The 14,758-nt window shown below is 38.1% G+C and overlaps 1 protein-coding gene across 4 annotated transcripts in view; it reads right to left on the bottom strand.

The window, feature by feature from the left end:
• The window catches only part of LOC108024268 (tyrosine-protein kinase Src42A), a 44,706-nt gene that overhangs the window by 2,503 nt on the left and 27,445 nt on the right, over positions 1-14,758 (bottom strand). For 2 of the 4 annotated variants that reach the window (XM_050887909.1, XM_017094154.3), the window contains exons 2-5: positions 11,105-14,596; positions 677-798; positions 506-590; positions 350-428 (exon numbers count right to left, since the gene is read on the bottom strand). In XM_050887909.1, coding sequence (XP_050743866.1) covers positions 350-428; positions 506-590; positions 677-798; positions 11,105-14,562 — 3,744 coding nt within the window. In that variant the 5' untranslated portion in view covers positions 14,563-14,596. The remainder of the gene's footprint in view (positions 1-349; positions 429-505; positions 591-676; positions 799-11,104; positions 14,597-14,758) is intronic. The other 2 variants (XM_017094158.3, XM_017094156.3) reach the window with 1 other exon arrangement.

Here is a 14,758-nt window from a genome sequence, read left to right as displayed (position 1 = left end):
GTTAATGGGAAATAAACACAGACACAGCATAAAGTCTTAGGTAGATATCCTACCTCAAGAACACCCGAAAAAGAAATTGTCTTTTAAAATTATTAAATTCGAGTTGGTTTTGTCGTTTTGTGTTGAATTATTTTACAGACATAATTTGGTGTTAGTTAAAGAAACGTGAAAAAATACAAGGAAAATATAAAAAGTTCTTTAGTATACACATGTTAAACATTTTTAAATGGACAAACAAAGGTATCACAATGTCAAATGTTATCCCACCCATCCATACATCAAACGGCAAGTCGGATATATGTATAATGCAAACAATGTCTACAGCGACCATATTCGCTTCTGGGCTTACCTGTACACACGGTTTGCAGAGATTGACGCAGAGGCCATCCGAGTCCTTGGAATAGTGCTCCACCAACTCCTGGAGGGTTCTGTTTGGAACCAATGTGTTAGTGCTGCTTTTCACTGAGGCTCAGATTCCGCATACCATCAGCTGATGGGAACTCACCTAAATGTTGTGCGCCTGGCAATGAAAAACCCGCCTTCGTCCAACTGTCTGATGCGATAATGCTTAACCGTATCGCCATCGCGCACTGCAAAAAGCATTCGTACGCGGTCAGATTAATACACCTTAAATAAAGCACAATAACGCTAATTAAATGCGTAGTTCAGCACGCACCTGATAGTGAATAGTCGTTATGACGGCTCTCGGAATCTCGAATTAAAAATGCACCGTGTTCGTTTTCCGGCAATAGAAGTTTTTTCTCAGCCTCAATACGTTTGATTTTGCGGAAATACCAGCTGCAATTAAATCGAAATACGGCGAAAAGAAATATTAGTATAGCAGATAAATGGATTTAAAAGGAAAAAGCAAATAAGTTGACTTCATTAGGGTAGCCGCGTGGCTCTATCAAGATTACACAGTTTTAAAGAGAAGCGGTGAAAGAGAAGCCTATAGATACACCTAAAAACATATTGCAGTCTCAATTTTATAGGTGAAGCTTAAAATGACACTACAATTACAATCACATGTTTTGATCAATTTGATCCAAAAACGTATCATAAGTAAACAAAAGTGGGGTAAGGATAGAGGCATAAAGGGGGACACTACAAATTAAAGCTTAAAACGCTATCAGCTAAAGTTCTGAAGTAATTTCTGTCAATTTGATAATATTTTTATTCTGTTCCTGACTTTTTTGGACAATAGTCGCTTACGAATTTTTGTATTGTTTATACCCTTGCAGAGGGTATAATGATTTCAGTTTGAAGTTTGCAATGCAGTAAAGGAGACGTTTTCGACCTCATAAAGTATATATATTTTTGATCAGCGTCACTAGACGAGTCGATCCAGCCTTTTTATCTGTCCGTTTCTACGTTCCTATGACAGCTATATGATATAGTCCTCCGAATTTGATAAAATTTAATTTAAAATTAAGAACTAATTAAAAAATGTTATTTCCAAGCTTAGAAGTTTATATTTTAAAAAAGACCGAAAATATATTGTTTTTTACATTTTTTTCCCCGACAGTTTCTATGGGAGCTATAAGATATAGTTGTCCGCTCCGGCTGTTTCCGATTTATATACTACCTGCAATAGAAAGAAGTTTTGGGAAAGATTCAGCACGATAGCTTTAAAACTGAGAGACTAGTTTGCGTAGAAACGGACAGACAGACGGACGGACAGAAGGACATGGCTAGATCGACCATAAAGGGACTGTCAGGTGTTTGGCCTTTAAAGAGGCTGTCATTTGAACCTTTTCATATATACTCTTCTGGCCTGGTCAAGTTAGCCCGGTGTGCTCCAACCATTTATGTGCATGCATGACTTTCATAAATATGCAACACGATTTAATTACAAACAAGACAAGTCGACGACTGTAATGAGCATCCCGTCGAAGCCCGTTCGAGCCGGATGAGAGGCGTAAAAACATGATACCTCCTCTTGGTGCATCATCGTCCACAACGAATACCGACTGCTCTTTTCAAATACAATAAGCAACCAAAAATCGGAAATGCCTGGAGTCAATTTACTATAAGAACAATTTCAACATTAAATTTAATAATTTACATTACTAGTTATAATTTAAAGTTAATTGAACAACACTTTTTTATATTTACAAACTGACTACGACATACCAAAGATCTAACCAAGCACACCATGCCAATACCAAAACTATGAGACTAACCCAAGCGCATGTGCAGCTTCCATAAAATAGAGCTCTTGTCGTTGTTTTGTTGCTTCCATTTGTTGGCTTGTTTTGCAGCAATTGGAAGCTATTTTTAAACTTGGCATGCCCATGTTTATCGATTTTGTCTAAAAATATGCGAAACAACATTTGAGACGTGTTTAATCATTTTAACATGGCTTTGGGCTTTTTTGACCATGGTTAAGAGAACGGCGATGGAAAGATGCATTCAAGATCTTAGTCGAAACATATTTGTCTCGTTGTAGCAGGTAACTTAGTCGAACTGAGCCTGGGCAAAGTTTAACTGCCGAATCGATCGGCCAACTGTGTTGGTCCGTCTTCAGAGCGTGCTCCAATTAATTATATATTAAGTTGGCCAATAGACGATGGACACATCTTTGCCTTAGAGCCTTTGTCTGGGCCAAAAACTCGAGGCTGTTGGGCAAGACAGTGAACGTTGGCAGTTCGAATTGATTCAAGAACCGTTTTGGCCCCGTCAACTGCTGTCGTAATCGCTCTTCTTGCCGATTCTAGTAATGGCATTAAAAAAAAATCCATTGAAGCAGGTCATAGCGGTATCTGCCAACATTGTTTGAGCATTCTGTTAGCAGACACCTACGAAACGGGTTGGTGCGGTTCGGTTTAGTTCTCAACGCGACACAAGTATGAGTGTGCGTTGGTGTGTACTATAATCTTCACTTTCATCAGCTTTAATAGGGCTAGTCGAATACATCGATTCTGCTTAAGAATATATGTATACTTTATAGGGCCGAAAACGCTTTCTCCAAGTCATACTAAAATTTCCCCGTATGAACGCTGAGATCGTGGAAAATATAAAAGCTATCCCGATCCGTAGAAAATTTGTTTGGCAAATGCAGCTTTTAGAGTCTTGCGCCGCGGAGGCTTATTTCACGTTCTCTTGGTACCCATTACATAGCGAACCATCTTAAAAATAAATACAATACTGTTAAAATTTCTTTTACTTTACAACCACTATGATCAGGCTGTAAGCAGGCTTTAAACCGTTACCTAAGAACTAATGTTCCAAATCTAACCATTTTCCTGGTGCATGTATGTATTGACAAGCGGAATAAAATAAAATGTATTTAAATTTTAAAATGTGGGCGCTAAGCTATGTGACCGTTACAGTGGGCGTGGCACCCTGCTGAAATATACCTGCGATGCGCAAGAATATCTAAAATCTGCATGCTTGATCCTATTTTTATAGCTTTTATAGTTTTTTGGGTCAATTAATTGGTATTGACAAGAATACTACATTTTAATACAATTTATTGTATCATTATAACTATAGGAGCCACAAATCATTTTTAATGATAACGATATAAATAAAATTGTGTTTTATTCCGCTAAATACCGAAAACTGTTGAAATCGGAGAATTACGTAATAAGTAATCTCTCACGAGTACGTGGGCGTGGCACTTTGCTAAAAGAAATATGTGCTGCGCAGGAATGTCAGCTTCGGAATTTGCGATTTCTCTGCGTTCATACGAACAGACGAACATGACTAGATCGACTCGTCTAGTGGTTCTAATCAAGAATATCACTGTGGATGGCAGTCCACGTAGTGACGAAGCGCAGCAGGAAAAAGGAATTGCAAAAACTAAAAGGATAGCAGACTTTAAAAAATGAATTGGTTTGAGAGAGAATGGAGTATAGAAGAGAAAGTTTGATCTGTTGAGGTCGGTGATTGTATTCTCACTTAACATTCGCGTTGAATGATTTTTTAAGATCCTAAGAAAATGTTCTAAAAAGTCCCGTTTGAAAGTTATTAAAAACAAGAAAGAAAGTTAACTTTGGCAAGCCGAAATTTGTGTACCCTTGCAGTTATAAGAAATAATCAACTTTAGTAAATATGATATAGTCGTCCGATCTGACTAAAACTTAATTCGAAATTCAAAACTAATGTTATTTCCAAAGCTATAATTTGTTAAAAAATCTTATTTCCAAGCGTAGGAGGTTATATGTTAGAGAACACCGAAGATAAAAATTTTTCATATTATTTTACCACTAATTTTCCTCTCGTTCATATGGCAGCTTATATAGTCGTCCGATTTTGATAAAATTTAATTCGAAATTCAGAACTAATTAAAAAATATTATTTCCTAGCTTAGAAGGTAATATGTTAAAAAACTCCGATTATATAATATTGTTTTAATTTTTTCCCCGTTAATTCCGGTGGGATCTTTAAGATACAGTTGTCCGATGCGGCTGGTTCCGACTTATATACTACCTGCAATAGAAAGAAGACTTTTGGGAAAGTTTCAGCCCATTAGCTTTAAAACTGAGAGACTAGTTTGCGTAGAAACGGACGGACGGACATGGCTAGATCGACTCGTCTAGTGACGCTGATCAAGAATATAAAAATCATTATTCCCTCTGCAAGGGTATACAAATTGTTTTAAATTTACCACTAAACTCCGTCGAATGGGTCCTGCAAATTTCACATGATGTTAAACAGCCCAATATTTGAAACAATAGTTCTAAAATTTTTGGATAAAAAACAGCTATAAATAGCTTTAATTTGTACACCCATAACTTGTGAACTACAGGATTCTGCTATATATCGTTTGAAAGTTATTCCAAAATATCATTTACCTCTTTCAAACTTGATTTGTCTAAAGCCGTTTAAAAATTATAAGCAACAGCTTTTAGTTATTCCGATTTGTTTAAGCTTATTTTCTGATTGCTCAAAAACGGCTCTATAGTTCTCAATTCTTTAACTTTTGACTTACGAAACATTGTTGTAAAAAGTCCCGTTTAAACGTTAATAAACAAAAAGTGGCCACTTTTAGTTTAAAACACTCGCTTAAGGGAAAAAATGTACACCAAAGGTATAATTTTTAAACATTTTTGGAAAAAAAAGTTACAGCCCGATAGTTTTTAAACTGAGAAACTAGTTTACGTAGAAACGGACGGACAGACGGACATGCCTAGATCGCCTCGTCTTGTGATGGCGATCAAAAATATGTATACTTTATGGGTTTGGAAACGTCTCCTTCACTGCGTTTTTGATGCCACACTCGACAAATAACTGTTATGAACCACAACTGACTGACTGAGCAACTGTCTATTACTAAAATCAAACCAAGCCAAGCCAATTAAACTTAAAGCGTTTGGAGTGACTTCAAATTGTTGGATGGTGCCAATTTCACTGGGACATGATGATCAAAAAAGCACACATCGTCATGAATTGAAGAATGATTGATAAATAACAATGTTGCAGTTTTCTTCTTGGACGTGAGACTGTGGCCTGGGAAGGGTGCCTACACAGCATACATTACAGAAACACTTGTTGCACAATTTCCGAATTCCTGCAGACAACGAATAGCTAGCAACGCAACCAGTTCGATGCATCTAAATATAAATATAGCCATGCTGCCTTGGCTTGGCGTTGTCAGGTCCGGATGGGGTTTTCATGAATAAATAATTGTTTAATACTAGGTTTGGAATCGTGGTAAACTGCCTTCGCTGATAATTTATCTGGAATCGTTTATACCGGACCACCATTTCTTAAGGCGATACGATTAAATACAGGAAAGTTATCAAGTTCCGAATACGTGTTATCAAAGAAAAAAACGTCTTAACGAGGTAAAAATAGAGTGACGAGCCCATCTTCAACAAACAAAAGTTTTGATATCAACTCTTTTGAGGAAGATGTATTCTATACAGCTGCGGTCAAAATAATAGTAGTGCCCACACAGGCTTTTTAGTAACCCCAAAAAATAAGTCTATAAATGATTATCCATTTTTTTTTTTTAATTTTCACTGAAATACATCAAATAAGCATAGTAAATAAGATTTTTCAAAAAAAAAAAAAATTAAAAATGTTTTTTTTTTTACCAAAAAATGGTCGGTCAAAATAATAGTAGTGAAATGTTTCAAAATTTTTTAAAGCAAAGAGAAAATGTTTTTAGGTTGTATTATTAATGTATTAAATTGATCTATATTTCAGTTTCATTTTAGTAGTTTGTTCCATATCCTTTGTTTGCTTTCACAGATTCACAGTCCTTATGCATGGAATAAGCCAAGAATTGGCATCTCTATACAGGAAAAGAGCTTAAAGTCTTTTGTAAAGCTTCCAAAAGTTGATAGTTATAGCTTGGTTTTATTTCTGAGATTGATATATTGAGATCACACCACAAATTCTCAACAGGATTGAGATTGGGTTAATGTGGCGGCCTTTCCATTACATTTACTTGGTTGGACGAAAACAAATCCTTAGCATTCATACTTGAATGTTTTGGATCGTTATCCTGCTGGAACGTCCAAGAAAGAGGCATTTCCTCGGGGGCATATGGGAGAATAACGTCGGTTAAAGTATTGACGTATTCGTAAAGGTCCATGATGGTTTTGACCCAATAAGTTTGCCTTACTTCATAGTACGAAAAACTCGCCGAAATGATAATTGATGAACCACCATGCCTTACCATTTTTAACGTATATTTTGGGGTAAAAGCACATGGGATGGTCGTCTAACAAACTGCCGAGAGCCTTGGTCTCCAAACAAAACAATTTTGTTACAAAATGTCCCTTCACTTATCTAAAGGCCAATGCAAGTGCTGTCTTGCGAATTTAAACATTAAAAAATAAACATTTGGCGGCATATTTTTTTGGGGTAGGGGAATTTTTCTTGGACTTCTTAAAATTAGGTTAATATCTCTAAGCCATCTTTTTACCGTTTCCAAACTTACATCTGAGTCACATTATTTTTGTTGAACTTTTGTTATTCGGCAATATTCATTTAAATCAAACAACTATGAAAAGGCATATTGAATTGCAGCATGCCGAATGTATAAAATGTAGAAAGTAGTTCACAAACAAAACAAGAAATGAAGTTAACTTCGGCAAGCCGAAGATAATCAACTTTAGTAACACCCTGGTAAATTTTTAAGAATTGTTCCTGTCTTTAGTGAAATAAAAAAAATTATTTCATTTTTTTATCGGACCATTTTTTTTTACATCTATATGTTAGAGTAATCCGATTTTTATTTAATTGAATTCTTAAAAATATAAAAAATTATATTCCCAATATTATAATATAATATGTCAAAAAGCCCCAAAGCTATAATTTGTTTCATATTATTTTTCCACCAATTTTCCGATCGTTCCTATGACAGCTATTCGATATAGTCGTCCGATTTCGAAAAAATAGAATTTGAAATTCAAAACTAATTAAAAAATGTTATTTCCAAGCTTAGAAAATAATAGTTAAAAAACCCCGAAGATATAATTTTTTATATTTTCCGACTAATTTTCCAATCGTTTATATGGCAGCTATGATATAGTCGTCCGATTTTGATAAAAAGTAATTTAATTAAAAACCAAATAAAAAAATATTATTTCCAAGCGTAAGAGGTTATGTGTTAAAAAACACCGAAGATATAATGTTTACCACTAATTTTCCGATTGTTCGTATGAATTTTTTTTTTTAATTCAAAACCAATTAAAAATGTTATTTCCAAGCGTAGGAGCTTGTATGTTAAAAAACCCCAAAGATATAATTTTTTTTTAATATTTGTTCCCGATTGTTCCTATGGGAGCTATAAAATATAGTTTTCCGATCCGGCTGGTTCCGACTTATTACTACCTACAATAGAAAGAAGACTTTTGGGAAAGTTTCAGTCCGATAGCTTCAAAACTGAAAAAATAGTTTGCGTAGAAACGGACAGACAGATGGAAATGGCTAGATCGACTCGTCTAGTGATGCTGATCAAGAATATGTATATATGGTTGCAAACTTCTGACTGAAATCATTATACCCTCTACAAGGGTATAAAAATGGAGATATATAAGCAGGAAAGATATATTCTAAAGCGCCACCTACCGGCTATTTTGGTATATGTTATGTGGGTGGCAGTCAGTTTAAGGCGTTTTAGCCGTTTGGGGGCGTTAGAGTGGGCGTGGCAAATATTTTATTTAGGTCAATCGAAAGGTTTTAATGAGACAAATACATTTTGGCAAAAAAAAATTTCTAACTGTAGTCGCTACAGATTTTCGCGGATTGTGGGCGTTAAAGTGGGCGTGGAAACAAACTTGCGATGCGAAGAAACCCCAGGAATCTGATTTCCAATTCTGACAGTTCTACCATTTATGGGGTCGGAAACGTTTCCTTCTACCTGATACATACTTTCCGACGAATCTAGTATACCCATTTACTCTATGACTAACGGGTATAAAAATGGCTTTAAAAGTAGCTAAAATTGAAAATAAAGTTAATTTTCCAATTTTTATGGAAATTTATATGAGGAATTTATATAAAGGTATAAAGTTTGTGTTTTTTGACATGCTATTTTATACTCTTGGGAGTATTATTTTATTTTTAATTTTGAAAACTTGGAATACAATTTTGAAAATTCGGAAGGCATTCAAAATAACACAAAGACCGTTATATTTCGTTTTCGGCAAGCAGCTAAATGCTTGGTGGTAGATTTAAATGTATCATATTTCTACAAATCTACTACTACAATGCTCAACGGGAACGATATGCAAAAATATAGAAACTTCGGATTCATATAGCTTCCTTTCTTGTTTCTTATTTTTTTTTTAACTTATGAGTTTGAGTATATGAAAAGTACATTGTACATAAACTTAAATAAGGCCAATAAAGTAAAAAAAACGAGTCAAAGCGGAGAATATGTTTTTAATTGGACCCACTGAAAAACAATTTTATTATTCGTTGTTTTAAAAAACCCCAAAAAATGAGTCAAAGTGGAGAATATGTTATCCTGTTTATTATCCTACTTTGGACAACCTTCAAATTCAAATTTTACACACTCACCGCTTTAACCAACCGCTTTAAATTTGGAAAGTATGCAATATGCATTGAGTAATTTTTTGCACCTTTCGATTAATATATCGCCAGTAATGATCGGACTATCACAGTTGAGTTTTAATTATATGGCTACATTTTCGCACCTTTTTTTGAAAAAGTTAACTAACAATACATTTCAGTCATACAAAGATATGATGATAAAGATGTTAAATGTTGAAGTAATAAAAAAATATTTTATTTACTTCAATGTAATGAATCCATTTTTTTTTTGCGGCAAATGTATGTATGCTAAATTATATTATTATTATTTATAAATTAAAAATAATTCTTTATTTTTTAAATCAACTTAATACCCTTTAAAGTTATACTCTTCCGATTAAATACACTTATGTCAAGGTTTTCCCAACCCTCGAAACATGGAAAAAGTTTCTTTTCGTTATAGCCATCAGCTCAATATTCGATTTCTATTGATGAAATGTAAAAATAGCTATTAATTTGGTCAATTTGACCAAGTTGTTTTTTTGTGTATAGTCGCTAGATATGCAGATTCCAATTCCTGTTTTAGGTTTTTTAAAATGAATGTCAAATGTTATTTTATTTTTTTTAGTACCTATAAACAAACATGTTTAATTGGTAAAATTAATCAATGCAGATATTTTAGCATTTAAAAGAATTGTATTTACTATTACAAACTTTTATTATTTAAAAGTTAAAATAGTTAACTGTATATTTTGTTATTAAAATAATAAAAAAAAATATGAATTATGAATAATAGTTTTCCTAACGTAAAATTTTTCGCACACAAGTGTGCAACAATAACATTACAAATTATTTCCAATGTGTTCATAATTCTCAACTGGGTATCCAAGGCAAACTATGAAAAGTGAAGTCTCCACTTAGGGTATATTCCGGATAATTTTGTCGAAAAAATCTAATATTTTTGAGTGTGACCCTAAAATTTTAAAAGCAAATTCAAAATACTCAATCCTCCAACTAGTTTACAAGTATCCGAAAAACTCTGCCGTGCGACATCTTGGTTTATCGATTTTGAGATTTTAACTATTTGGCGCCAGCCTGCCGAATCAAACTTCCGCTGTGCAGGATGCCTGCATACCATATATATATATATATATATATATATATATATATATATATATATATATATATATATATATATATATATATATATATATATATGTGCTTCAGGATTTAGAGGCTAAAAAATACTTATTTTTTGCATAAATGTGTACCCAAACTATCCAGGAATGTGGATATCCGGAAATATATATATGATTTACCTGTTCAAAATTGTTTAATCCTATAGTACATTACTTTTATATTCAGGAATTTAGCAACTGCTTCAAGTCATTAGCTTTGTCTGGCAGTCTTTCTCAAACTAAACTGCTAGTATGCTGGGTTGTCCCCAGTTTCCCAATACCTGATACCACAGATTTTTTCTACGAAAAATAAATTAACAACGAAGGTGACTAATGCTAAAGCTACTGACAATAATAATAATAATAATAAGGTAATCGTAAAATCGATGAGATGAGAGAGAACTTCCAAACATTTTTTCAGTCATTAAACTATAAACGAGCATTGTCAATAACATTACTGAATGTTTGGTGGGCGGATTCAATGATGGACAGGGAAAGGGCGTCGAACGTTTGTATGTCGTGGCTTTTGCTTTTGGCCCCTGCGGGTGCTTCACTTAACACGTGTAGAGGAGTTTGCTCAGACATTTTTTTGTGCTCGCATTGATATGCAAATTCCAAACGATGAACCAACCTGAATTGTTATGGCCTTGAAGTGGCGTTTGTTTCACGAATTAGTGTTGCAGTGGAAAATTTTGGTTTGAGAAATATACAAGTTTTTTAAACTTAAATTGGAACTTTTAAGCAAAACGAAAAATATTTAAGGAAATCGTGGTTAATGTAAAACATATATTTTTAAGGTTTTTTGCGATCACCAGTCCGGACTCCCACCATTTACTTTTTAAATCCCTCTCCTTGCCTTTTATATCTATATCAACAGCTGACTCATCCATTACTTTATTTAAATGGAAGCACGAAAATATAATGAAATAATTTCCGATAATTTACAGTTTTTGTAGATGGTCTAAACTTACGATTTTTCATTTAAAAATTCGCCGTGCGTGAATTCTGAAAGTCGACGCGATTTGCCTTTCTTGGCTAATGTCGTCGATGTTTTTTCGAAGGACTTTGTTGTGGTCGTGCTCTGATCGATTACACTTGAGTTTGCAATCGTATGAAAGGGGTGACAGGAGCAGGCGGTGGACAGCGAGAGGTATTTCTCATTGGCGGGTATCAAATGTTCCTCGGCAGCGTGCTGACAGGTACACTTCAAGGGAGTTGGGTTTGAGCAACGACGAATAGGGCAGTTATCCAGCGAGTGTTTTTTGGCCAAAGCTATTTGCTGACGCTGGTGTAAGCAGCGGTGCTGCTTAAGGCTGCGACGGGGAAGCGGCGGAGAACACGCAGGCCCATGCAAAATGGGCACCGACAGGGAAATGGCGTCCAGCGAGCTGGATTTGGTCAATGCGTGGCGGGGCCACAGATTTGCCTCGCTGCTACTATCCGCCTGTAGGTCCTGGACACGGTCTTTTTCAAGCATTCGTTGTTGGGCGATAATGCGTGTATACAGTTCCTTAGAATCCAGTGGTAGCAGGAGGTTGGTGACCCCGATCCGCCTCTTGGTCTGGAAGGGTTTCTGTTTGGCCTCCTGCCTGGCGGCCGCATTCTGCGGACCTTCCCCAGCATTTCGACTGTTGCAAAGGATGTCAGACAGCCGCCGTATTTTGTGTGGCTTGCTGGGCTTTGCAACACACCGATTCAGGGCACTAGACTCCAGCTGTTCCATCGGTGGCGTTTGGACCGTCTCCTCTACCTGGCTAACCACGAAGCGAGTTGGTTTGCCCAATACTGGCTTGGGATCCGCCTTACTATTGCCATGACACGCATCAAGTTTTCCGCTCTGTAGGATGTCGTAGATCGTTCCATACTTGTAGGTACTGGACTTGGATACCGCGGTCGACTCTAGGCATTCCAAAGTCCGCTGTTTCTGGACGATGTCGTAGATAATGCCCCCAGGGGATCGACGGCCTTCTAATGGGGAGCTGAGGCTCTTGCGCTGCCACCGTTCGCCGTATTGTGAGGACTTCCGGTGCAGGATCTCATAGATGGTGCCGTAGGTCATATACCTATCGTAGTTTTGGTAAATATCATTCTTGCGCTGGATAATATCATATATAGTGCCGTACACCAACTTATCGTAGATTTTAAAATTGCGCCTATAATGGGTCCCCGAACCTTCAATGTTGTTGCCCCTTTGAGGCGGCAGTTTGCTGCTGACCACCAACTGTTTATCGTGCGGCGACACATTTAAATCCCGGGAAAGGTTATCATTGTCTGTCGTTTGTTCCTTTATCGAGTGTCGGCGCGGCAGAAAGTAGCTGGCGAAGCTTTTACGTTGCCGCGGGTTCTGGCGCTTTCTGAATGCGGCCATAGCCTCTATGGCAAGTGGTGGTGCGTCTTGGCATTCCAGCGGGTCGATTTCGTTAACCAGACGTTTAAATTCCTCGTACGAAGTGCGACGCTTTTGTGCCTTTGCTCGTTCCTTAGCCGCAAATTGGTGATCGAGAATTTGCGATAGAAAATCGGAATTTTTTCTCATCGCCTCTGTCGTGGTGTTTCTGACTAAAGGTTTTGATGTTGCGGTTTTTTTTGCTGTTAGATGACCATCATCAGAAGAACCTTTTTCTCCATCGCAGTCACCGTCGCCGGTATCCATTTCATCTGCACTGCCGTGAAACTCGTTTACGCAATCCGGTTTGCCTCTCACACCCCGACTGCTTGAGGTTTCTTGTTCTGAAATAGAAGAAAGTGGCATCACAACGTTGGTGGCAGTTGTTGCGCCTTCCGCTTCTGCCCCCAGCGGGGGCATAGATGCCGAAATAGTTGCTTCAGCGGGATCAACAAACATGGCTTTGAACTCCTCGTACGATTTTCGGCGGTTTCGCGACTGCGTAAGACACTCCTTATAGTTGCGTCTCTCCATTTTCTCTCCGCATGACGACAATGTTGTTGCTTCTTCTGAGGGCACTGGTGCCGCCGCTGCTGCTGCCAAAGCATCAAATTTGTTCTGCATCTCCATGAATCCAGAGTCCATAGAGCTGAGGGTGCTCGTCGAATCAAAGCTTGTCTTGCGGCTCGAGTTGTTGCTTTCAGGGAAACTGGGCTTTAGCGTAGTGGCTGGTGGGGTATTCAGCAGGGCCAACAAAGTGTCCTCCTCATTCGGGGCGCACAGCAGGTCTATAGCAGTTTCATCCTGTCCTACAGCCCCCACCTCAGCATCCACCTGCGTTTGGTTATCGTCAAAGCTGATCAGATCGTACCCGACTGCGGTATGTGACGGCGGCTCCTCGGGCACTACGGATAGCATGGTCGGTGCGGATTTCTCAGTCTTGTCATCACTCGGAAATTCACGATTTTTGTTTACCACAGCGTATAGGGGCAGATTTGTTAGTGGCAGTTCTGCCAATGTTTTTGTCACCGATGTAGATCGCGCCGCTGTCTGTAGCAAACTAAATGCTTCACGACCAACACTTGATATAATCGCTTTGGTGAGGTTGGAATTCGATCTCGGACTCGGATTCAAACTCGGAATTATTGACTCCGCGCTGCTCACAAGGCACTCAGCCGGCCCAGCGATTGCTGATTGTGTAGTATTTGGCATATAAGTGCTACGATAATGAAAGATTTTAACACTGTGCATTGGTAATTTCTGATGACGATGGGTGCGATTACGTGCAATGCCCATAGAGACGGTACCATGTTGCCTGTGTCGCTGCTGTCGACGGGCGTACTTGCTGGCAATGCTGCTGACAGGATCCACTTGTAGCTGCCTTATAGCTGGGACGTTGACCATCTCGTAGTCGTTGCTTATGCTACTGGCACTGCCACTGCTGCAGGTCCTCAAAAAACGCTGCAAGCGCCGCCCAGTGCAAGTGGGTCCGGTTCGCTGCGCGTGCAAGCACTTCGCGCAGCATAGAAACTCGTAGAGAACTGACGCTCCAGCTTTAGCTACTGCTGCATTGCCTTCCGCATCGCCGTTAATTTCGAGCGTTGGCATATATTTGGGCTCCAGAAGGAACTCTAATTGGGCGGCAGCAGCTGCAATCGCCTGTCCTGATCCTCCTCCGTCTCCAGTCAATGTACCTTCTCCTTGTCTGCATCCTTCCGCCCTGCTCACAGGCATAAGGATATATGTGTTTTTAGAACTCGTAGGCTGAGTCAGTAAATTAAGGTTGCTGGGACTAATCGAGCTGCAGGACTTTTGCTCCACGATTGAGCTTTCGATGCTAAGACCGCTGTCTAAAAGAGTGAAGGTGCCGTCCGAGGGCAGGATGAGACGGCCTTCGGCAGCTGCGTTTACCAGCTGACGGAGAGCGTGGACCTGCTTCTCAGTTACATTCCCCTGTAGCTGAATTCCGTGCAAGGCGAAGGCCGTGGGCTTGTTGCTCACAGAATTAGGATCAGAGCACCAAACTACGGGCATGGCCGTCATAATGTCACTTCGTATTGGTCAGCGTATTTAGCAGCTGTGGGAAGAGAAAACGTTTCAGTACTGGAAAAATGGGAAAGATTTGGTTGCCTTTGAGATTTCTCTACTGTTTGTATGCTCCGCTGATTCCCTAATCGGAGAGACCATTGGCCGATCTCGTTTACAAACAAGCCTAAGTTCCTATAGCCTAGCAGATGGT

Source organism: Drosophila biarmipes, chromosome 2R (genome assembly GCF_025231255.1).
Source record: "Drosophila biarmipes strain raj3 chromosome 2R, RU_DBia_V1.1, whole genome shotgun sequence".
NCBI lineage: Eukaryota > Metazoa > Arthropoda > Insecta > Diptera > Drosophilidae > Drosophila > Drosophila biarmipes.
This window is presented reverse-complemented; position numbering and strand designations above follow the sequence as displayed.